This window comes from Agelaius phoeniceus, chromosome 3, assembly GCF_051311805.1.
Source record: "Agelaius phoeniceus isolate bAgePho1 chromosome 3, bAgePho1.hap1, whole genome shotgun sequence".
In the NCBI taxonomy this organism is placed as follows: Eukaryota; Metazoa; Chordata; class Aves; order Passeriformes; family Icteridae; genus Agelaius; species Agelaius phoeniceus.
In genome coordinates this window covers 109,682,700-109,707,997 of record NC_135267.1, presented here as the reverse complement: position 1 = coordinate 109,707,997, position 25,298 = coordinate 109,682,700, and the positions used below count along the sequence as shown (strand labels likewise).

General features: G+C 49.4%; 1 protein-coding gene across 1 annotated transcript in view; it reads left to right on the top strand.

The window, feature by feature from the left end:
• The first annotated feature begins 1,515 nt into the window (after positions 1–1,515).
• ITPKB (inositol-trisphosphate 3-kinase B) overlaps positions 1,516–25,298 on the top strand; it is a 67,546-nt gene continuing 43,763 nt past the window's right edge. The window contains exons 1-2 of the mRNA XM_077176133.1: positions 1,516–2,103; positions 3,483–4,557. Coding sequence (XP_077032248.1) covers positions 3,649–4,557 — 909 coding nt within the window. The 5' untranslated portion in view covers positions 1,516–2,103; positions 3,483–3,648. The remainder of the gene's footprint in view (positions 2,104–3,482; positions 4,558–25,298) is intronic.

Below are 25,298 nucleotides of genomic sequence, written 5' to 3'. Positions count from 1 at the left end.
CTCCTTTGTCCCTTCTGAGAGGATGAATTTTTGATGGTGTTTGAATTTGTGGGACTTAAAGAAAGGGTGGGACTTCAAACACACGTTGTGGTTACAGTGGTGTAAATATTCTTCAACAACCCCAAAGAATGGTCAAAACACTCACACACAGATGTGCAGTAATGCCTCCAAGTATTTGGAGATGCTATCAGTATAGCATAATGCAGCTGTTTTAAAAAGGAACTTACCTGTTTACCGGCCTGTATTCCTGGATTTATTCTTTCTTTCAAATGCTCCTACTTTTTGATGTGTGTATGCAGACACAAGGGAATATGAGCAACAGATGACCAGAATCTGCAGATATTTGCACACAGGGGTAAGCTTATGCCATGGATAGTGCCATTATACTGAGCAGGGTCACTTTTCTCAGAGAGATTGATCTCATACTTTATTTCACAAAGACTAGTTCCCAACTAAGCACAGACTGTGAGGAAACTAACTGGAGTGGAAAGAGTCTATAAATTTCTTTTCCTGCCCTGAATTCAAAATAGCGTTTCTCTTACTGGAAAAACAAACATAAGCTCATTTTGGGTGTCTCTGTCTGCCTGCCTGTGGGATTGGTAGTCCACACCTTCTGCCAATTCGGAGACCTCTCTGCCCCCGTTTATGCTCTAGAGGTTATGTCTTAATTACAGAAAAGCTGATCTGCTGTGACATCAATTTCCCTCTCTAGGGGAAATTCCTAGCTGTGAAATCCTAGCAGAGGCAAATTGCTGTTCTTTTTTATTTTTCTTTTTTATTTTTTTTTTCCTTTGGCCAGTCCAGATCAACCCCCAAACTGCCATCTCGGTTTGACCTTGACTACCGCTTTGAGAGTGAATCGGAGAGCCTGCTCTCTCTCCTAAAGTGCTGACGTACAGACAACTATTTCCAATGGGTTATCTTGATACAGAACTCGGGCTGTATCACAGCCAAGAGCCTGCTGCTCCTGCCAAGCAGGACCCAAGCCTGGGGGCTGCAGGAGCTGAGAAAGTGCTGTGAATCAAAAAGGATGGGCAGTGTCCTGAACGAGGACGCTGCAGCCCTGCCTAAACCGGGGGCAACATCACAGCAAGTCAAAGTCTCTCTAGAGAGATGTGGGGACATCCTACCTCCCTTGGGATGTGCTCACCCACAGCCACGCAACCTGGCAGAGGGAGGGCTTTGTGCCAGCCTCGGGCTCGTGTGAATGAGATGACCAACACGCAGAGAAGCAGCAGGACTGAGCCGTGCTGCCTGGGGAAGGGGGATGCCGGGGGAAATGGCTGTGTCAGTCCGTGCCTTCGAGCCGGCTGCGTGGGGAGGTGGGTGGCCTCGGGCTGCGCGCTGCTGGCGCTGCCGGCACCACCCTTTGCCTTGACCGCTGTGCCCGGGGAGGGCTCTGGTGGCCGGCAGCGCTGGGGCCGGGATGCGGAGGCGAGCCGGGGATGCCCCCCCCGAGCGGTGCCGGGGCTGGCCGGGGGCTCTGCCGAGCCCGCACCGCACGCCGCGGCCGCGGGTGGAAAATGCCTCGTGTGCCTTGAACCCACAGCCCAGCCACCAAAGCACGGCGACGGTGTTGTTTGTTTTTTTTTTTTTTTCTTAGTTAACAATGGAAACTTTTTTTTTTCAGTATTTCCCTCCAGCCTGAGCCGAGCGACAAGAGAAAAAAAAAAACTTGTTCCGCTGAGTTCAACCCCAGACAGACTCACAACTTCCTTCCTGCTCTCCTACCCCCCTCCCTCCGCTCTCCTCCTCCTCCTCGCCGCTCCTCTCCCTCTCCTCCTCCTCCTCCTCCTCCTGCTGCTCCTGCTCCTGCTCTCTCCGCCTTTCCAGCCGCACCGGGAGCGGGCGCCGGGACCGCGGCGCGGAGCTGCCCGGAGCCGCCCGGAGCGCGGAGCCGCCCGCGCAGCCTCGGCCGCCGCGGCGCGGAGGGGCAGAGCCCGGCGCGGCCGGCCCGCCCCGGGGCGAGGAGAGGCGCTCGGGGCCGCGGAGGGAGCGGGAGTCCCGGCAGCCCCGCGGCGATGGTTTCGGCAGCGCCCCGCGGCCGCCGGCGGGCGCTGCCGGGCGGCGCGCACTGAGGGCGGGCGCGGATCCCGAGCCCAGGTAAGCAGCGGCGAAGGGGAAAGGCAGGGGGGTCACGGCCGCCCCTCCGCCGGGGGATGTCCGGCAGCAGCGGCGGGCGCGGTGCGGGGGCCAGCCGGACCCCGCGGGGAGGAAGGGGCGAGCTGGGGGCGCGCAGAGGGGCAGGGTGCTGCCCTGGGCTGTCCCACAGCCGAACTGTGGCCGAGCACCTTGTGCCGGTGCTCGCTTGGGCAGCCGAGTCCGGGTGCTGGGAGCTGTGCCGGGGATTCCTGCAAAAAGTGGCTGTCCGCGCTGCCTGGGCTCTGCTGAGCCTCGCACTGCCTGCAAGCAGTGCCTGGAGGGATGGGAAGCCCTTTGGTCACACCGTCAGCTGGGACTGCGCTTGGACTTGAGGGCATTTACCTGCCAGGAGCCTCACAGGGATACCGCTGATAGCATCGCACACGAGTGCTTCCAGAGGCGTGTACACCCATAGCCAGAGTTAGCGCACTGTGTGTAAACAAGTTTGTACTCTCATGTGGGCAGTGTGTTTGTGCAGATCTCAGGAGCGCCCATGCCCCGGCATGGGATGGGGACTGCAACTCCAGGGCACATGGAGCAAACAGGAGATGACGGAAAGCACACTGACATGCACAGGGGAACAGAGAGCCACCTCCGAAAGCAGAGCCTCTCTCACGTGTGTACACAGTCACACACTCGCCACAACAAACGGCACTGCACATCTCTGTATGTGGGGTTCCAGGCTGTGACTTGGAGGCATTTGCAGCCTGCATTGTCCCGGACAGCAGATGTGCTCAGGGAAGGCACATTTAGCCAGGACATTCTTGAAGATGTGCAAAGCCGTGTTGTTGCACATGGGAACTTAAAGGACTAACTGGAGATGTGACCCTGTACCATACGCAACAGCGCAAGCAGGGAGTCGTCCCATGTATCACATAACATAAATCCATTCCTGAGACTTGGTCTTGCTATAGATGACAGACTGTAGGGTGGCAAATATAAGTTGTTTGGAGTTTTTTATCTTCCTTTAGAAAATGCCAGGTTTTGGGGTGAGCGCTTGAAAGCTGCCAACTTTCAGTTCACACCAGTTCACTGTAATTCTCTTATTCTGTTGTGGGAATGGCTGCTGGCTGTGTGTCCTCTCGGACACTGCTGCTGCAGCCGTGTCGAGAGGCAACCTGGAGAGGGGGCAGGGAAGGCAGGGAAGAGGGGAAACAGCCGCAAACCTGACTTCCCTTTCCCTCAGATCTTTCTGATGGCTGGCCTGTGTCCCCACGGGTGGCACACTGGGCAGGTGGGAGGGGCGCGCAGGAAGGGAAGAGTCTGGCACGCTGTGTGCCCAGCTGCATGGTGAGCTGAGGGAGGGCACAGAACTACTCTCACTGCTTCTCTCTCCTCAGCTGTCCCGTTTTATGGAGCTGCGGGCTAGCAGGGCCAGCCCAGCTCCCCGTTCTCCTGCTGGCGATGCTGCTGCTCCCGTCGTGCAGAGAACCCGGGCGGCCCCGCAGAGCCTGAGCGCCGAGGCGGCAGTGGCGACGGCCCCCCTGTGCTCCCCGGCTGACTACTATGGCCGTGTACTGCTATGCGCTCAATAGCTTGGTGATGATGAATAGCAACAGCGAGGTGACAAGCGGCGGGAGCAAGACGCCGCCTCCTCCCGGACAAGTGCTGCCCAGGGGTCCGGAGACGCCCGGCAGCTGCCGCTCGCTCCCCGTCTTCAGCCCGGCCCCGGTGCCGCCCCGCTCCCCGCGCTGTGGCCCCGCTTTCCTCTTCCCCCTGCCTGAGGAGCCCCTGAGGCAGCCGGGCAGCCCCGTGGGACGGCGGGGCAGCCGGGGCGAGGAGGGACAGCCTGGGCCTCCCATGGCACGGCAGCTCCAGCGGGAGCTGCACAACGTGCAGGTGAACCAGAAAGTGGGGCTCTTCGAGGCACACATCCAGGCGCACAGCTCTGCTGCCCAGCCGCCCCGCAGCCCCCGGCTGGGCCGGCCCCGTCCGGCCAGCCCCACGGCACCGGCGGTGGCACTCGGGACTGGACCCCGGCCCCGAGCCCTCGGAGAGAGCGAGGCCCCCGATGCTGGTGGGGGGCAGCTTTGTCTGAGCACTGCAGAGCCCCCCAGGAGGTCAGGGATGACGGTGGAGCTGGCAGAGAGCAGCAGCCCCCTGGAGCAGTCCGGGCCTGCAGCACGGCCGGAGGAGGTGGTGGTGGTTCCCACAGGACTGAAGGGCCAGCACCCGGCCATCGGTGGGAGCATCCCTGCCGTCATTGTCACAGACCTGGGGGGCCCGGAGGAGGAGGCGGGCGCCGTGCCCCCTGGCAGCCTGCCCGTCCGGAAGCTCTCATCGTCCTCTGCGTCCTCCACTGGCTTCTCCTCGTCCTGGGAGGAGTCCGAGGAGGACATCTCCAGTGACCCCGAGCGCACCCTGGACCAGACCCCTGCCTTCCTGCAGACCCTGGACCAGCAGAAACCCCGAGTGGTGAGTCTTGCAGCAGCCCTGGGGAGGTGGGCTGAAGGGTGGTGGCGTCCCTGCTCCAAGGCATGGCTGCAGCAGCAGGGCACAGGTCTGTTGCAGCAGAGTTCTGCAGAGAAACTTTACACTTGCTCAGTGGTGCTCGCTTTCCCTCACACGAAAAGCTTTCAGACTTGGAAGAGGGGTTCCTAGCCGGAAAATCCTCTCAAGAGAGAGTAGTGGTACCTGTTTCATTGTGCACAGTCCTTGCAGAGCTTCCCTGGTGCTGCAAAGCTGCCTGCCAGCATGCTTAAAATACATCCATGGACTGCAGCCTTCTGCTGACATGTGGTTACGAGCCTCAGTTTTTCCTCAGCACAGCTTCCCTGGGTGCTGGAGGTTTCCCATGGTTTACATGAGCCTGAGGGAGAATTTGTTTCCTCCCTGGAGTTGAAACTGTGTGGGCCAACTGTCTGTTCAGGTTTACAGTGATGCCCATCACCACAATGTCTCTGTGTCTTTCACACAGAAGCAAAATGCTCTAGAATTTCTGGTAATTCCCCTTTTTGAATAATACTTCTTGGTTGTGGGGTATCTTATATTTTAGGTAAGCGTATTTTTATTAGGTATTTATATTAAGTTCATTTTGTTTCAGGATCTTTGTTGTGGAGCTGGTTGTGAGGCTTAAGGTGAGAGAAATCATCGCCTTAGTTGATTTGTGTTACTCTTAGAGAAGAAAGGTCTCCTCAGAGAGGAGAGCTCTGAGGCATTCTCCAAAGGCATGAGACAGTCATGGGGTTTGTTGTGTCACTAGAGGAGTTCATTGCATGTGTGAGTGCATCACACAGAGCCTGCTTTGCTCTGAGCTGTCACACCAGTTGTCTGGAGGGCTTTGAACCACTTTAACCCAGTGCAGGGCACCCATCACGAGGTTCTCCAACCAGCACATGGTCTCTGCTCATCCAGCTCTGAGACATTCCATTGATTTGAGCCCAGCACTGGAGCATCCCACTGACAAACCTTGAAACATACTGGACAACACAGTGGCTCCTTAGTTTAAAGAATTTAACAAAGGCTCATGAACTTTCAATGATGTATTTCACTATGTTTAATTTCCTGTAGACACATGGTAGTGAAACTCCTGCTAAATGCAATGACACAAGGAAAACTAGTGCAGGGAAACATCTAAGTGAAGGCATCAAACTTGGAAGAACTGAGACTGTGGTTTGTGAAACACTCAGCAGGCTGAAATAAGTATCTTTTCTTTTGTACTCCTTTTGTCCTATTCCAAGAACCAGGCTTGGTTCTGCTCAAGATGGAGCAGCAGCTGAGTAAAAGCAGTTAAGAAAGTTATGAGCCTGTAGTTCATCGTGTTTGCAGACAGTTTTGTATTTTGGGGCTCTCAGCTGATGAATCAGCTTGTTCCCTTTGGGAGCTGCTACAATCCCTCTGCTGATTAAATTCTGCTGGTTTTATGTGCATGAGCTGTAGTAATCTCTGCTCCATTCTCTGCGCTAATGACTGTTCCTAGTGCCAGATCCCACTGATTTGCTGCTGAAAACAGTTCATTGATGGGCAGAAGTATGCCTGATGCTCCTGTGGAAAGCTTCCTGGAGCCTCAGGCTGACTCTGCACAACCTCCCGTGGCCTCCAGTGAGCTCAGCCAGGCCGGCAGTGGCTCAGCAGCGAACAGGCAAGGCTCATTTGTATTGCTAAAAGCTCTGGATGAGAGCGAGCTCAGATCAGGTCTAAGATCAGAGTAACTGCTGGGCTCCATGGGACTACTCAGGCTAAACGAGATGAACATGTGGTCCAAAATGTGTCAGGCAGCCTAAGGAGGTGCACTTGATTTTGTGTTTCAGTGCTGGAGTCTCAGCAGGGGCAGCAAGGCTAATTTACAATGATACTTTCCACTGGGCTCCACGGGTCCCATGCAGGGCTGATCACTGACTTTGGCAGGTTATAGTCAACTTCTCAGCAGGATCATGTGCAAATGCCCAGTAATTCAAAACTGATTTTGTATAAATAACACCCAGCTTTGTGTACTGGTTGGCAGTATCTTGTAAATCCATAATGACAGCAGAAGGCAGCTACTGAAGCAGTGTCAGGTTGCACACTCATTTGTTTTCATGAACTCACTGTTTCCTTTCAACAACGCACACAGTCTGGAAATGAGTTGTGTAATGAGGGAGAATGTGTGAGAAGCTCTCTCCACAACTCATGCTTTTAGTCAAATCCTGGGAGATCTCAGCCCAGAGAAACCAAGGTGCCTCTGGGTGCCTGTGGGTTGAGTAGATGAACGCAGGGCAGGCAGAGAGCCCTGCCTGTCTGCACTGGGCACTGCTGGCACAGGGGAGGCTCTTGTACCTGCAGGAGAGGTAATGAGGAGCGGCAGGAAAGCAGTTCCTGCTGCAGATACGGTCTGTGCTGCACATCTCACATAGAATGTTTACAGATTTGATAAACAGCAGGCCTGCTCCTGCCCTTCCTTTTTGGAGGCTGTGTGGTTTAGCAAATCTGTTAGGGATGTCCGGCGGCCTATTGTAGTTCCTCCTGACATCCCGGGGAAACAGGCACATCCCTCCGGCTGGCATGGACTCGTCCTCCATTTGTCCTGCAGGTAGGAAACTTTGTTTGTGTTCAGGCCTGAAAATTGGCCAGTAAGAAAATCATGTTGCCAAGTGCAAGGGAAGGAGGTATTGTGGCCACAGTTTTGGACGCTGTGACCCAGAGCAGCTCTGTTGAGTGAAACGGGCTCTGTGTCTGTTTGTTGAAACAGTTTGCTCAGTGCTGTCCCTGTCCCTGGATAGCACCAGGGGACAGTGACCCTGCCACGGTGGTTGCAGACGTGTGAAGTGCAGTGACAGTAAGAGCACGGTGACGTTTTGCTGTTTAATTGCAAATCCACTTAAGGTCTGAGTAAACTTCCACGTAAGGGCTTCTGCAGCTGTGGCTTTCCCCGGGCTGTGGGCTGCTGCCGGAGAAACCCCACGCTTGTTTGTTGATGGTTTCAGAGACACTCGAGCGATTGCACTTCTGGGGCTGTGTGGGAGGGATGGGCTGTCCGGGCAGCACCTTGGGATGGGACACTGTGGTTTGGAAATGCCACAGGGGAGCACTCTGTGCACACCCCCTGTGACCAGCACGGGCAGTTTGGGGAAGGAGATGACCTGAGGCCTCTGCTCACCAACCGCCTGAGGCAGGAGGATGCAGAGACTGCTGGAAGGCACCTGCCTCCCTTGCTGTCTCATGCTGATGGGGAGAATCTCTCCCCTCCTGGCTGATCACACAGGTTGGGTGTGTAGGGAAGGGAGAAGGTGCTCCTTTGTCCCAGCTTCTGAGTGGTGCAGGTAGCCTGAAATGGCAGCCCAGTCTCTTGAGGAGATTTCACACCTAAGACAAGATACCTTCTAGCTGTGACTCCCACTGGCTTCTTGACTGGAAAAATAGCAGAGTATGAGCTTTGCCATTCTGGGGGCTCTGTTGGCTCTTCCCAAGGAAGAGCTGATAACCAGGATGTACTCTGCAGCAGGAGACTTGTCCCACTCTTGGAAACTGGCTGCGCCCCTTAAGCAAAAGATATTCCAAAGCTGGTCATTAGTAAGTCCTTGTCATTGACCTAAATTCCCTAGTTTGTCAGCTTCTCCAAAACTGGAGACAAAGCAACAGACAAGTGGGGGGAAAGGCAGGAACTGTGCAAGTAAGCACGTACTATAGAAAAATGACATGTTGGAGGGGAAAGGAACCCCTTCCTGGAAAAACAGTGCAAGACACTGCAGTGTTCCTCTTCCTGGCTTTCCCACAGCTGCTGTGGAAACACAAGGATGTACAGCAGAATAGTAATCAAGGGACTTGGTACTCTGTGAAACTTCTGCTCCTTTCGGCCGGCTGAATAGATTTCTCAGAATAAGAGACTTCCATTAACCTGTGCGAAATGGCAAAGACTTTTGGAAAAAGCTAACGGCAGTGCTGATGACAGGCATTCTTTTAATTGATTTATTTGTTTGACTCACAATGGCTGTTAATGCAGTCCTGAAAGGAGCCAAGTTTAGATAGGGCTAGTGTCAGCCAAGGGCCTCTGGGACCTTTGCTTATTTCTCTTTGAGATGTTCCAAGGCATAAGCTGACAACAGGAGTCCTGATTTGTTCCTATAAAAATCAATCAAATTAAATATGCTTTCATTCCCTTTCCAAGCTGTCGCTGTGATCAGGAAGTCTCCCTGTTACAGAAACCATGACCACATGGCTGTGGTGATACATGCAAGCCCTGTGAATATATATCTTTATGCCAAGTGTGTTTATGTGTTTTACTCCTTACTCCCACTGTGTTTGTCTTAAAAGCTCCTAAGCTTATGAGCTAGTGAGTGGTATCTCTGATTTAGTATCAATATAATGCCTGGTGTGTTAGGGCCCTGCTGGCTTACTCAGAAGAGCGACTGTTCTTTTAGCAGTGCACATCATTGACAGGGAAGATGCTTAGCACACCTGGTAAGCTGCCAAAGGATGGAGTCTCCTTGCTGCAGGAAGACCAGGGGGAGAGGGGAATGAGGTGGGCACCTGTGTGTTTCCCCTTTCAGAGCAGCAGGCTCAGCAGGCCTGGCAGCACGGCGTGTTCTGCCTGCCAGGATGGGATGGGGACACCCCGGTGCTCACAGGGCTGGGCAGAGCTTCAGGCTCTTTGTGGATGGAGGCTGTGCACTCCAGGGACTTCACAAAGCACCACTCCCTACTCCATAGCTAATCCTCTACCTACTCACGTCACCTTCTCGGGGAATAAGAAGCTTTTTTATGGGCTCCCACCCACGGAGGCCAAGTGAAGATGCTGCCATAACCCAATGAGAGACATATGGTGCTACTTCAAGTCTGTTTTCATCAGCACTTTTAAGCTCATTGGGAAGGGTTTCTTCTCTTTGCATATTCTCCATGATTGACAGGGCAGGAATTACATGGCACATAGCAGATCCTTTTCATAGAGGGACTCACTTGCTAGCACAGCTGCTGTCTCTTGCATATTTTGTTTCTCAAAAAAAATTTCATGCTGAAAGCATCCATGAAAGTAGCAAAATAAACCTCCCCCCGTACTTCTGAGGTGCAGGAAGCACAAGCATTAGGCCCATCATCCTTAGGGTTCCCAGCTCTGGAAAAAGCCAGATTTCCTCCTCTTCTGGTGGGAATTGCAGGATGTCAGGAGCTTGCCAGTTTGGATCCTTTGGATGGAAAACTGAACGTCCACAGAGCGAATTTCATGGATCAGTGGAAACTTCAGAGTTTTGTCTTCACCTTTTTAGAGGCTTGCAATGACAAAACCCAAACTGTAGTCAGCACCTGTCTCATGTTTTCCATATTATTTCTGTAATGTGTTAGGACAGATTTGCATGTGAAGAAAACATTAGTGCAGCACTGAGTTCTCATGTGCCATGTGATGGCTGAAAGCCACTGCTGAGCTAATGTTTTCTTTACATGTAATTCTGTTCTAGCTCACTACAGAAATAATGGCATCTATGGATGACACTAAATGTTGCTTCAGCTAAGATTAGTCTTCTGTAATGGTTGGAGATTATTTTGTTTATACCAGTAGGTAAATTTGTGCAGTAAATTTGACCTGCTTTCTTCCAATGAAGCCCAGCCAAGCTTTCTAAGAAAGATATGTTAACATTTAACAGACAGTGAAAACTAAATGTTAACATTTTCAAATCACTGAGTAACTTTGCAGCTAATCCCTTTTCTTAAATGGGACTTTTTGGGAATTGCTGGCTCCCACACTTGCTGTGTCACTTGAAATGGCCCTTTTATGGCATTCATCTTGCTTAGCCTTGCTGGGTGTCTCCTCAGGCATCCTAAGGTTCTCCTAATGTAGCTTTCTTCTCTCTCTCACTCTAATGGGATTTTGACAACCAGCCCAAGAGTTTGCTTTAAGACAGAGGAATCTGTTTCTGAATGTCTTCTATAAAATTTATTGGAATTTCATTTTTTTTCCTACACATAAAAGCCCAGGTCATGCATAGCCTGCACAACGGCTCCAAATAGTTCAGAAAGCTGATTCAGTATGAGGTCTACCAGCCTTAAAAGCAAGTGCCTGTGATTGGCTTTTAAATCAGTGTTTGGGCAGCAAAATTCAACTTGCTCTGCAACAGGATGCTCATCCAGCAGCGCCTTTCAGCATGAATTGGTGCAGGTACATTCAGAAGTTGGGGGTCTCCAGCTGCGAGTTTCAGTCTGGGTGCATGCACTGTGAATGCACTGGGAATTGGTGGAAGCCTTTGGAAAATGCAGGCTGCAGCTCCTTCTTTCCCAGGCACAGCTCAGCCCAGAGCTGCTGTCACAGCTGTGTGCCTGTGGAGATCCTCATTGCTGCTGTCAGCCATGGATGCATTTACAGAGTGGTTTCTGACCTTAATTTCCCAGAGATGGGTAATACTGGAGTCAGGAGCTGCTGCAGGCTACTAAGACCCATGTTAGACTCTTCCCTCTCTCAATATTTATTTCAGCCTTTTCATACATTTCAGCCATGAAAAGAAAGAGGTGATTTTTCTTTTTTTTTTTTTTTTGTAGTATAGAAAGTTCTTTTCATTAATGACATGGGAAAAGGGACAAGCCAGTAGAAGGAATTCAATTCTTCTTTTAGATGTAAGATTTATTGCTGGTCAAAACACAAGGATTGCTTTTGGAAGGAGAAACTAGGGGGTAAAACAACAAGTGCTTAGCACTTACAACTACTTCTTGTAAGCAGTACAGTGTAGTATCTGATCAGTGCTACACAACAGGAACTTCATTAGCATTCTGCACTGTTGTGGTTTTAAGTAATAGTAAAGCATCCCTCGTCTCTGTGAAAGACAGAGATGTGCTCAGGAGGGACATGCCTGCAGACATTTTAATGAGTTAGATTCTAAGGACAGAATCAGGTTGTCTCTTCACTGTTTGCTTCACACACTTGATTTGCAGAGATGTTGGCACCTGGGGCTGCTGTGGCGTGGACCTCGCTGAACTGCTGTGAGTTTTTCCCAGGGTTTCATCCTTGACTTTAAATCTTGTACTTGGCATTTTGGACAATAGGGTTCCTGTACTGTGCAAAGCAGAGGGAGGACTCACGGGGCGTGCAGTCTTTGCTGTCACAAAGCTCCCTGCAGCCACAATGAGGACCAGTATATCTACACCAGGAGTGACCAGCACAACATTTTGGTCGAATGGCTATGATAAGGACATGACACAACTCTTTCCTCCCACCCCATCAGCATTTGCAGAAGGGGCTGTTTAGCAAGGGCTAAGCAATGGCAGCACCTACCTTCAGCATCAGCTCCTTCTCCTCCCCCTTCGCTTCCTGTCCCTTTGCCCTTGCTTGGGCAATTCATCTGCAGCAAGATAGAATCAAAGAACCCTCTTCCTTTGCTAAACAATTTGCTCCTTTTGTTAGGGTCAGATAAAACGCTGATAAAAGCTGTTGTAGCTCCGCTGAAGCCAGCAGGAGCGTGCTGCAGGTTTGGCCCTTGATCGTTTTTCTTTGCTGTGCTCACTCCTGCATGTATCCAGTTACATCTTGTGGTAAATCCAACCTTAAGCTGAATTAATGAACCAGAGGTGCAGTCCCTCTGGGGAGGGTTCACAGGTACAGCGCCTCAGAGCCTTTGGAGACAGGAGGTTTGTAAATGGAAAGTTCTGCAGGGAGGCTTTTTGGAAGCTGCATTTCAGGGTTGGGTTCTTTTCTCTCATTTCTTGCTCAACAATTTCTGCTCCCTGCCACTCAGGAGAAGGGTAGGAGCCAAGGCTGGCCTTCAGCTCACCACTGAGCCTTGTTGGTTGCAAACCTGCATTTTGGGAAGGAAGGCGTAGGATTAGTTTTTACCCCGTTGAGTTAAATGCGTTCAAAACATTTTCATTAAAGGGGGACTTAAGTACAAGCCCAGGGGTACCTCTCAAAAGAGGGGAGACCAGGGCTCCAAGAAGAGGTGGGAGGAAGGAGGAGGTGAGCAGCCTCCTTCTCACCATGTGGACCATAGGACTTGCTTTGCTGGCAGCTGCAAGCTCCATTAGTTATCCAGGGGTATCCTCCCACTGCAGGCAAGGTACAGAGCAGCCAGTTGGAGAATTAGCAACGTGTCCAAATGTAATATGGTTGCTATTATGGGTAATATATATTTAACACTCTGCAGGGACCGTTTAAACCTGCATCTGCAGGAAGGGGAAAAAAGTCAGGTTTGCTTTCTTGGCAGACTGCAGATGAGAGAGTCCAATCTATAATCTCTCTTGGTATGTTTTATGTGGGTGGGTTTTGTTAAATTACAGGCAAAGTTATTGCACCCCTAGGCTACTCACATTAAAAGCTTCTCCAATTTTAGCAACATTCTTTCCAGGCTCAGCTACATTTGTTTTTGTCTTCTCTATGGCAATTGATGAGCTCAGTCTGAAATGTATAACTCCACGGGATCTCCTGTTATATATTTCTTCCCCAGCTGTAGCTGAATCGGTGCAGTGTAATCCAATGACTTGTTGTAATGCCTAATGCTTTCTTTAATACATTCCAGATTAAAGGAGTCAGCAAAGTTTACAGATCCAAAGTAATAAATTTAAACAATAATAATGGCAAATCCAAAACCATGGTTATGTCTTGAAAATGCTGGGCTTTTTTTTTTTTTTCCTCATATCTTTTCTGGTCTGGCTAAAGTCTGTTTTTAGGAAACTGAACAGGACAGATAAAAGATGATGAGACAAACAACTTAATCCCTTAATAATGTCAAGTGGAAAATCCAACAACAGATTGGCAAGAAACTGTAATAACAACTGCTAAGTGACCCTTACTGAGGACTAAAGAATGGGTTTTAAAGGCTGAACTTGGGACATAATTAGAGATGAGCCTGAATCAGTGCCCATAGGCTCAAATATTTCTTTGAACTCTGAAATGGAGCCAAATTCTTTTTTTTTTTTTTTTTTTAAATCCATGCCTGTACAGCATCATCTTAGCTGCACTGAGGCCAGTTCAGCATCACCTCATACCTTGTACTGCCCTGGGAACCCACGCTAAATGACCATGAGCCACCCCAGGTGCTGTTGCAGATGGAGTGTGGGATAACAGCTAGTGTGCAAAGAAGGGATGGGCAGTGCCTCCAAGTGGGAGGAGAAGAGATGAGCATTCCTGCATTGACCTTTCAGTCCCAGCATCTCACCTTGCCAGGGACCCCCAAACTGTAAATAGTCTTGGGCTGCCAGTAATAGAGAGACCTTGAAAGCAAGGCATGTGGTCACAGGAGTAGGAGGCACTTGGAATTATAATTGCCAGAGCAGCTTCAGAAAGAGGGTGTAAGTTATTATCTCTCCTTGGAGCCATATTTACTTAGAGCTGACAGCCCTCCACCCTGGGGTTCCTGGGAGGAATGTCTTGCTGGGGTGGAGACCAGGGCTGCCAGAAAGGAAACAAAGGAAAGAGATTTTAAAACGGTGGCTTATCTCTATCCACCTGAATTACTGTTGTATTTTAAAAGAATATGGGAAAAAGGATTGTTTGAAAAAGCCTTGACAAGTGTACTCTCCCAGCTCCATTGTTTTAACCTTCTCCTAGGAATTTGTGTATAAAATGTTCTCAATTCAGTTTATCTCTGCTTGACAAATCCTGTGTTTCCCTTCCGTGCTTTTAGTGGAGTGGGAACTAACCTTGATCTTTTTGCAAAGCAAACAGAAGCTGGATGTCACATTCCCACTTTCACACACAAACAGTGCGTGTCACAGCTTTTGAGCAAGATGTACAGTCACCGACAAAAAATTGTGTAAAGTTCATATTCAAGATGAGCTTTTAGAAAAGCAGCTCCAAGTTGAACCAGGCTCTCAGAGGAGGGAGCAGTTGGTGTTGTCTGGCTCTTGTGGAAGCCACCTTGCTCAGCAGGTTAAAACAAATGGTCTGAAGCCAGGACTGTAGCTCAGCTCCTCCATTAGCAGCCCCTCATCTATGTCTCATCTTGAGGAGAAAAGACTTGGCCTTTCTCCTCAGGTCTCTGTTTCCTCATGTTGCCCTGTGTTGCTGGATTGGCTTTTCTGAGCCAAGGGAAGCAGCAGAGGAGTCCAGGCGGTCACAAGTGACCAAAACATTGACCAGAGGCTGGGCTGGTAATGGGAGGGAAAAGCAGAGGTAGCACGATGCCACCTAGTCTGTTATTGTCCTCCCCGTGTCATACATCCCAACCAACTCTGGTATTTGGTTTTTGAGCACTTGAGCAGCTCAGGAGGCAGTTCCAGATTCCAGGTTTGTTCCTGTGGATGGGAACCCTTCCCAGAAGGGAGAAAGCTCAGAGGAGCCTGTTTAATATAGGCTGATCTCATGCTTGAGCATATGCAGGAGTTGACCTTTCAGTGCTGAAATAAGAAGTGATGGGAATAGAATAAATCACAGTGTTGAAAGAAAAGCCAAGGAGCTCAGAGATGCTCCTCAGGAGAAGGAATCAAGGTAGGGAGGCTGAGAGCCACAGAAGGGCCAAATGACAGATTCAAAAAAGCAATCTTTTTCAGCAGTGAGTTTGATGGATCTTTGCAGAGCAAAGGCTGTTGAGATGAGAAGTGGGGATATGATGTGATGAGCCCAAAAAGTGAATTTTGTTTGGGTGGATAGGCTGGAAAGACTCTTTTAGGGATGCTATCCTGAAAAAAATCTGCAAGACCTACAGATAGGTTGGAGTGAGGACTGAAAGAGATCCAAGTTTTCCACTTACTAAAAGTTTCAGGGTAGTAGCAAAACATGCACAAATGGGAGCAGTAACATTTACACTTGCACTGCAAAGGCATAAATTGTTCTGTGAATCGCCAGGCTACAAAGAATCAAGCCTCTGCATTGCATTGCAAGCCTCAGAGCTTTCATGTCTTGACTGAATCCAAATCTAAATGTTCTGTCACCTTGATAGGAGACAGCTCCAAGCCTCTGTGGTACATCCACTTCACCTTCAGGGGCCTGGCTTTGAATGCAAGATTTTTCCAAGAGAACCAAAACTCTAAGCACTCTCCTCATACCTGGAAGCCACAGCTTGATGAGGTACTCCTTCTGTGTGGTGGCCTCTGTTGGAGCCCAGCTCCCTGTTCTGCCTCAAGAGAGGGTGGCTCAGAGCTTTTTCAGAGTCCATCACTGCCTGGACAGAGGCTGGGGTTTGCCCTCCTGGCCTCCTCTTCCTCTTCTGTGTCCCCAGGGCAGTCAGAGCCTCAGAGCCAGACAAACCCTGGCAGGACAGGAGATTGTAGGAGCTGGCTGGATCTGGAAGAACAGTTTTTTGGCAGAGAATAGATTTTCCAGCAAATGTCAGGGGAGAGGGGGAGTCAAAATGATTCACAAATTCAAACACATTTTCTGAATAGTTCTGGCCTAGAAAAAAAAATACAGAGGTGGGGGAAGAAGGAGGGATGTTAAAAATAGCAGTGCATGTCATTCTGACACTTTCAGAATGAACTGTTTCATTTTGGGGATGGTTTGTTTATGTTTTGCAAGTATTTGAAATGTAGATTTGATTCAAAAGGGCATTTTTCACTTAAAAGTTGACCTCACCGCTAAAACACATTGAAAGAAGAGAAGAGAAAAGGTTTTTTAGGACTTTCATAACCCAAAATGAAACACCTCCTTTTGCTTTGGCTCCAGATGAGACATTGTGGAGTTTTCCTTTCGCAGCCCCATGATCTTAGCTGTGTCCAGCCCAACCTGAACATTTCCTCTCCCCTAGTTTTTTGGTTGAGCTCTGGTGTTAAAAAATAAATCCAGCTCCCACACTGGCCAATCCTTAAGTCTAATGCCATGGAGCAAGTACTTTAGTTTATTCTGAGGTCAACCACACATTGCTGTGATTCAGACTGAAACCTGTGGTATCAAATTAATAAGAGCTGTAGGTTTTGTAGATAACTGGCATCTTCCCCAGAAGATGAAGTGTTGAACCTCATTTAGAAAAATAACCCAAACTCCTGAGGCCCTGAGATCTGATCTAGAAATCTTCAGAGAAGCCAGAGTTTGCAGACAGCTGAATGACAGACTTTCACTCCCCTGACACTCACACTGGTCTCATTCAAGTGATTCATTAAAGGAAAATGAGCAAATAGCTGGTAATCACTTTGCTGTAGCCAAAACGTGCTGTGCCACAGAGTTCCCCAGGCAGAGGGGAAGGAGCACACGTGTTTGCTGTACCATGAGCCATAGCTGAGTTTACTGTTCCCTGCTGTGTTTTCTGCCTGGCTGAGACACATTGTGCCATTTCCTCATCCCTTGGTGACTGAGTGGAGCTTCCTTGCCTGAGATTTACCTGCATTGTCTCCTGAGCCCTTCCTCTCTGTGCCTTGGGAGGGTTTGGGCACAAAAGAGGGAGAGCATAGATGCTACAGTGTGGGATGGCAAACTTCTTAACATCAGCCCCTTTGGGGCAGGGGCTATAGGAAAGATCTTTTCCATTCACGGGAAAATCCTGAGTTTCACCTGAAATGGGCAGATTTGTAAGCATTTTTCTGCCCTGCTGTAATATGAGTGTTACTGGAAGATGGATCTCATAATGTGGACAGGATATGGATATTTTTGTGATAGAGGAGAGGGGCTGGCAGTGGCTGAGCATCAGAGCAGGCTGTGCTCCCTGCTGGGATAGCTCTGATACTTTCTGTGGTGGCTCAGGGTCCCCCAACAGTGGAGAGGGCAGGGATCAGTGCCTGTAGCAGGATGAGGAGTCAAGGCCAATGAGTGCATCAGCGATGCAATTCCCTCGATCATGCATTTACTGTTCAAACACTGCCAACTCAAGCTCTCCCAGAAAACAATGAGGATTGCCTTAAAAACTACCAAAAGTTTCAAGGTTTTTTGAAGTGCTGGTCTTGTTTGATTGTTTTTCTGGTTTCCATGCCTATTAAGTCGCACTCAGGACAATTTTTCAATCTGTTCTCTGTGAGGCAGAAGCCGAGAAATGTACTTTTTAAAAAAACCTGAAAACTCAAGAGTCTCAGCTACCTGATGATGCAGGAGCTGGGGGCTGTGAGAACAAGGCAGAGCTCATGTCAGAGCTGCAGGAGTGGGCAAAGGGCCTGTTGAAAGAGCTGCTTCTCTGGGTTGAGAGTGGGGCTGAATGGAAAGAAAGGCCAGGAGGGCAGAGCGTGTAAGCCGATTCTGCCTTCCTAGAACAATCGGAGAATGCCAGCGCTCCCTCCCCGCCCCAGCTGAAACAAAAAGCCCATACACAACTAAAGCAAAATCTGCCTTCCTGTTTGTATGCCTGTCGTGAGGCCTGGGAGGGCAGGTGGTGTTTGACTCCTGCATCCCCACTAAAACCCAAAGTCCTCTCTCTCCCAGCTGAATGCAGAGGCAGGGGTGCAGGAAGAGATACAGGCGGTCACTGAAGAGCAAGGACTGTACAAACTGCACAAGAGGGCTCACACTCCTTCCCTGCTGATAGTTCATATAAAACACAATTTGAGAGCTAATTACTTTTTCTACTTGTAGAAGTGATTCACAGGTTTTTGACACAAGCAGCTGCCAGGAGATGGGAGTACAGCTTCGATTATGTTAGAGGAGGCAGCGACTTCTGGAGTGAGCAACTGCATTTGGACAGTGTGTGGAAGGTTGTATACATCCTTCAGCAAGGAATCTTAGGCTGTGATAGGTCCCAGAAAATACCAGGCAGGGTTGCTGAACCATCCCAAACCACCTTGTCATTGAATGGTGCAGAGGTGCTGTGTGGAGTGATGCCAAGCATTCTCTAGCAGCTCTAGTGGTGTTTGGATTTCAATTTACTCTCATCAGATATGCTGACATGTTCCCCAGTTTGCCCTTGAATTAAGATGCTGCAGTGTTCATTTTTCCCCCTTCCAGCTGACAGGAATGTGTCCTTGCTCCTCCATGGGGAGGAAAGCAAGAATACTCTTCTTTTTAGCATGCCCTTAGAGCTATTACATGTTTAAAGGGAATTAATCCTCAGAGCAAAGGCCAGGACACCTATGGAAAGCTTTCAGTTTGTTTATTCGAACTGAAATATGGTTGTGTGTGTGGCATTCCAGCTGGTGGGCTGTTCCCAGGTGCTCCATCTGCAGGGAGCACTGCAGGGAAATCACACCAGGAGGGCAGTTCTGAAGGCTGCCTACAACCTGCAGCTGGTCTTCTAGAGAGCAGATGCCTTTGGAAAGCTAGCTAGAACTCCTGATGGCGTAACAAACAGAATTAGAATATTTCCAGGATATAAAATTGAGGGAGGGAAGTGGCTTTACTGGCTATTGTCAGAAAACAGAGGTTTGCATAACAGCAACATTTTCCATATACTGGCGCAATGAAGTTCCTTGCTTGGGAATGAAATTGCAGTTTTAGACAGCCTGGCCAGCTGTAACGTAGCACACATTGCAACACACATGCTGAATGTTATTACTTGGTGTCAGTGTTTATTGAAGCTAGTGGGGATTTGAGAAACCAGCTCTGGCACGGGAAACACTAACAATGTGATGGCACTTAATGTCTCAGAGAGTGTAAGAACTTTGGGGAATAAATTCTCCAAAGACAGAATACTTTAGAAAATACATGCTAATCCCTTTAAAACCCCTAAGACACTTTAATTTTCGTATTGGGTGATGATAAGCCACAGATTTCACCACTAATCTAAAAAAATACCCTGTGGTTTTTGGAAAAGCACGGGAAGCTCCAGGTGCAGGTTCAGTGGCAGATTTTGCAGTGGCAGCTCCAGCTGATCTCACTGGAAAGAGTTTATTTGCTGCTGTCTGCTGGTCCCTTGCTGTCTTCTTTTGCTACTGCAGGAACCAGGGTCGGCAAATTTGAACTACACTTCCCTGTCACCTTTATGGAGAAGGTTCAGCACTCTAGAACTTCAGTTTAGCTGCAAGACTGGAATCAGATTGAGCCAAATCAATTCTATTGTATCTCTATTGAGTCTGGTGGGCTTGCACAATGGATAAATGTGACCCAGAGTAAGAATAACACCAACCACAGATGGCTGGGTTAAGTGTATTGTTTGTATTCATGGCTAGACCATGGAGAGCTGCCTGCGTTGCAAAATCCCCCTCCCATCTGGCTCCTTCAAGGCATCTGAAATCACAGCAAGGGGAGACCAGCAACAAAATGTGGCACAAAGACTGAGTTTCCCCTGTGCTCAGAGATGTGGACCTGTTGGCAGTGGTGCATGGGCTCAGCTCACCAACTGTGCTGAGCTGGCATCCCAGGGAGCAGGAGAGGTCACATTGCTGTGCCCTCTGATGGCAGTAAAGTTATAAATACATTTTTGGAGCAAAAATAGGAACCATCCGCCACAGCTATTTGTGATGACCTAAGAATAAAGTTAGATTTTGGAGTTTTTTTCCCTCTGTTTCTTAGCAGGGCTGCTGAGCTCTCCAGCAGAACAGGAAGTAGGCTGAGGAGCTGTTTGAGTAACCAGGGTCGTCAGTCAGATCAATGGAAAAAGCGGTTTGAGTACACTCTGTGAAAGTGCAGTCAACAATTTTGAAATTACTGCAGCTTCTCTTCCTAGGTCAGGGCTCTTGTTCATGCCAAGGGGACTTAAGTTACTACTGCTCTTTCTGTAAGCAAACAGAACATTTTGTTTTGATGATGTACATAATGTGCACCCAGGGGTGAAGCAGAAAGCTTTCCCTTGGTGTCCTTGGATCAGATTCCAGATGAGTTAGGAGATAATTTGATCAAGATCCTACGTAATTTTGAGATGTCTACCATGCTATTTGGAGGAAAAGTAAACTTGCATTTATTGGGAGTTGGGCATGCAGAGGTCAGAGTAGGTGAGGAGTGAGGGAGAGGTTAAGAGACAACATTTTGCAGTCAAGGAGGAAGATGTACCATTGTCAATCTCAGAATTGAGGCTGATCCTACATTTTAATGACACTTGGAGCTTCTTTCATGTTTTGCAAGTTCAGCTGAGAACTGAATGCATGCCAAATGAATCTTTCAAGGGAAGTGGAGCTGGGTTGAAAATATCTCCAGCACAGATAATTCAAAGGAAGTGCAACTTTCAAAAAAAAACATGTGAAATGGCTCTAAGAATCTACCTGTTTTTTCCTGTTTACTTTTTTTCTTTTTTCTCTTTCCTTCCCTTAGTCCTACATTTCACCTCTCCTCTGCCATCACAGGTCACCTGTGATGTCCTACATTTCACCTCTCCTCTGCCATCACTTTTTTTTGCCTTTAGTTGATCTCACAGAGGCATACAAAGGGTTTTCGGTCCTGTCACATGCTCCAGCTGGAACTAGAGCACGATTCCTTTCTGACACTATTTTCTCCAGGATTCTGTCAAGCTGAGCCTCAGAGCCTCCCTGCTTTTTCGCTGATTGTCTTTTCAGCTGTCCTCCTCTTGCAACACTCCCGTGGCAGCCAGGCAGAGGCCGGGGCGAGCTGCAGAGTGGAGACCATGCCGTGAGTGCAGGAGCAAGGGGTGCCCAGCGGGATGGGGCGGGAATGTGCGGCGTGGGAGAGCAGGGCCAGGAGAGAGAGAGATAAGGCAGGCAGGAAGGGGAAAGGCAGGTGGAAAAGGGAAATGACCACGGGGGCCAGGAAGACTAAAGAGAATACAAGGGAAGCTGTGAAGCCATCTGGGAATCTGCTCTAGGCACGTGTAAATCCCACGCGTCCTTGGGGCGTCGCAGTGCGCGCAGAGCGAGGCTGGGCACGGCTGGGATGGCGGCGTGGAGCTGTGTGGGGTGAGCCCCTGGGGTGAGTGGGGACACGTGGGGACGTGTGGTGGTGGCTGTGGGGGCGAGGGGAACTGTGTGGGTGCTCCAAGGTGGGGTGCAGGGGTGGCAGAGGTGACACGGCTCTGCAGGGACTTGCCTGCCTATTGCCTCTCGTTGCTGTTCTTAACAACACTAAGGTTACCTTGAAATAGACTTACTTGCTTTGCCCCAGCAAAAAATACTGAATTTTGGGGGTGATGAGGGCTGCCTTTAGGTGGAGGTGATGATGGAGCATGGATTATTGTGGAGCAGTGTCCCATGAGGATGAGGGCAGAGGTTGATGGAGCCGCTTTTATTTGGAGCTGTGTCCGGCTGTGTCGAGTGCTGGGTGATGGGCAAAGAGCAGGAGGAGAGGAGGGTGCTATGGGGTGGAGGCAGAATGGGAAGTTTGGGAGAAACTGAGTGCACAATCTCATCAGGAGATGGAAGAGGAGCAAAGTGGAGGGGAAAATAATGTGAGAAGTTGCATTGTGAAAAAGTAGTGGAAGAAAGCATGCAAGCATTGTGCAAGGTTGGCATGGAAAGGCAGGGGGAAGAGAGGAGAGCTTGGATAACAAGTCTTTAAAAGTACTTAATGATGGATGGCTGGGATGGGATTTGTGGCAGATAGCTAGATCTGAGCCAGCCTCCCTTTGTGGGGAGAAACAGGCCCCTGCAGAACACAGTGTATGTGACCTGTCTGCACAGCATGAGAGGAGCTGAGGCTGGGCTGCCCTGTGACTGTAAAAGGAGTTAACTAGGATAGATGCAGTCATCTACATTGAACATGTCTAAAAATAGGTGAGATGAATTTCAGTCCAGAGGACAAAATGTTACAGTAAATGAGTACAAACAATCTCATGGTATCTAGCTGGGTTCTTTCATGTCTCCTCCATGCATGTGCATGCAGGAGGTGTGTGCCCAGTTTCAGGGCTTGTGCACGTGTGGGCACCAGCACAAACCTGGCTGCAATGTTCGTGTGTCACATCTTCTGTGCAGAAGTCCTCTGCACCTCAGATGCTGACAAATGGAGCTGTGATGCTGGAGCAGGCTGTAGTTCCTCAGGTGTCTGCAGTTTTTATTGCAAATCGTTCCTGAGAGCCTCAAGGAAGAGCAGCGAGATGTGTGCTGCATTTTCAGGGAGTGCTGCTGCTGACCCCAGCACTCTCAGCTTCACTGTGGGACTGCCTGGTTGTGTCTCAGCTCTCCTGGCTGCCTCTGCCACAGCTGTGGGGGCTACTTTGCTTTAACTCACACCAGTGTGACAGGGAAGAGCAGTCCCCGTCCCCAGTGGTGCCATTTGCCCCATGCCACCTTGCCAGCTGTTCTGAAGGAAACCAACTTCTTTCCCCTGGTGAGAAGACTGGCTGGAAAAGAACAACCACATCTCTGTGTGAACACTCATGGGATGTGCCAAGAGAAGCCCAGGCAGATGCAATCATTTAATGGGATCCCTCAGGGATGGATCTGGAGCCTGTCTGTGTTGGAGGCATCCTCTGGCTGCCCCAGCCAGCTCCCTGGAGCCCTGCTCTCCTTCCTTGTTCCAGTCCCTGTGCATGTCCTCATCTCCAAAATTAGGTCTGCAGGTCCCCTGGCTCATCTTTCAAACTCTCTGTGCAATTAACATGCAGAAAATGTCCCCAAAGGATGGGCAACAAGAGGATGGCACAGTTTGACTGAGTAGCTCAAGGTTGTTTGTAGGAAAAGTTGGGAATGTCTCTCTCTGCACCAAGAAGTGGCAGCATGCTCATGGAGTTTGTGGGTCTCTGCTATGGCCTGAGCTCATTTAACAGTCTCCACTGTGGAAGAGAAGAGAGTTTTAATTTAATGAGGGTGATGTTGGGCAAATGCTTTTAGTGCTTGGGTCTGATTAGTCGTAATTGAGCTCCTGTTTCCCTTAGTCCTTTACTGGAGGCTGCTCATTCTCATGCTGCGCATTTCCTCTGCCTGCAAAAGCACTTAGAGCAGCTTGGATCCCCAGGTCACATATTCTCAATATTTATGCCCCTTGAGTGGTTTTCCAGGGAAGCTCTTAATCTTACAAGTCAAGAAAAGACACGTATTTGTTAGAACCAATTCTAGCAAGGTGCAGAGTTCACTCCTAGGCAGCAGGTGGGTTAGAAAGTCTTATTTTTGTGCAATTAATTTTGTAAAAGCTCCCTCCCCCCTTCTCCATGCTTTCATTTTCTTTTGTGTCCTGGGGTCTCAGAACACAAAGGTTTCTAAGGGTAGGTGTGTGCCTTGAGGTCACTTGCTGGTAATGCCCAGAGGAGCAGCACATTTCTATTTCCACATTCATGTTAGCTGTTGAAACATGTTGTCTCACCCCAGTAATTCTTTAAACCTGTTCAGAGGGGATCAGTAGAAACCCAGTAAGCCAGTTTCACATTACTGTAATAATTTCCAGATTATTTTGTTTAGAAGCCTGTGTGAAACATTGCTTCTTGCCTTCCTCTGTCACCCCTCAGGCTGAAAGTGAAAAGGTCTTGGTGAAGAAAACCGAGTAAGGAGATCAACAAAGTTTATATATGGAATTATTTAGCCTGCAAACTAATGAGTTTCGAGTGAAATATCTTAGGATCATTGCAAAAACTCTTCCATTCATTGCTTCCTACTCTACCCTGCCTGGTAAATCAACATACACTTTGTGAGATGGAATTGTGAGGATGTGCACACAAACTTGGAGAAGAAATTAGTGGGTGCCATGCAGAGCCACTCTGGGGAACTCCCTGCTGTGGGATGCTCTGAGCCCACCTGTGCCAAGGGGAGAAAGGGCTGGGGAGCAGCCCAGCCACCTGCTTGCAGCTTTGGATGGGCAGCCACATGTGGGATTCCAGCACAGGGACCATGAGCTGGACACTGGAAGGAACAAGATGGAATTTTTGCCCTGCAGCCTCCATGGGTGGGGCTGTCTTTGATGGAGAGGGGGCTGCAGAGGCACTGCCTGGCCCTTGGCAAAGGCCCACAGCTTTCTGAGGTGGTGTAAGGCTGTGCTCTGAATGAGAGGGCAGCTCCTCAAGTGGGTTCATCTTCCTGTGAAACAGGAGCACAGCTGGGAGCAAACACCTGGAATGCACTTGCTGTGATCTGGGCCATGGAGGCTCTGCTGCCCTTATAGCTGGAACTCTCAGTGACAGCATTTGCCCAGTTTCCTATTAAATGCAGCACCTGAGACAGTGAAAGCCTTAGGTTTTGTAGCTCCTTAGACCTCACATCACAAATGATGAGCCCCAGGTCCATCAGAGAGAATTGCACTAACCCAGTGTCAGTCTCAGGCACCTCAGGAGCAAAAGGGCGTGTTTTTTTCCCCAAAGTTGGTGTGAACTCCCAGTATATGCCATGCAAAACTTGCAGTGATCCCAATTGGCTGTTCCTGGGAGGGTGACATCAGCAGGGTGTCCCTGAGCATCTTGAACTGATGGACTTGGTAGGCAACATCTTCCCCTGCTGTGAAGTCTCCAAGGTGCCTCAGCTTCAGCCCAGCTCTCACTTTTACACCAGCTGAGGATCTGGCTGCCACCTCAAAAGGTTACACACAGTCTGAGCTCTGTTACAGAGCCCCACCCTTTTCCTGCAGCTTTAGTCTGAGGGGTAGTGCTGCTTGAGATGCCTTATTGTAACAGAAAATAAAGAGAAATGTGGAAAAAGGAGGCAGTAAGATACTTGGGTTAAGGCATGCTGCTGAATTTTTTAGCTAGGGAGGGGAAGAAGGTTCCCTTTCTTCAGGAGGTGGTTTTAGGTTATATTTGTTTAAGCAAGGAGTGAAGTGTTTAGGCCCATAGGGCTCCTCCAGCTTTCTGCATGCTACATGAGCACTGCTTAGAGAGTGGGCAGCTCTGGCCCACAAGGGGTTTGTGTATGGCTGTGTTTGTCCTTTCAGCACAGGGAATTCAATCCTGCTCTGTGCCAGGAGGGAAACTCTGCTTGAGCATCACCAGCAGACCCAGGGATTGCTGGGTGGGTGTCCTTACGAAATTCAGCTGGACCTGACTGCCAGGAAGGTCTCAGGAGTGAGAAAAAGGATATTGTTTGGGATTTGAGGCACATCAGCAGGGTTTTCAGGCAGTAGCTGGTCCTTCATATTCCCTCATACAGGAGCTGTGCAGTTTAAATGTCGG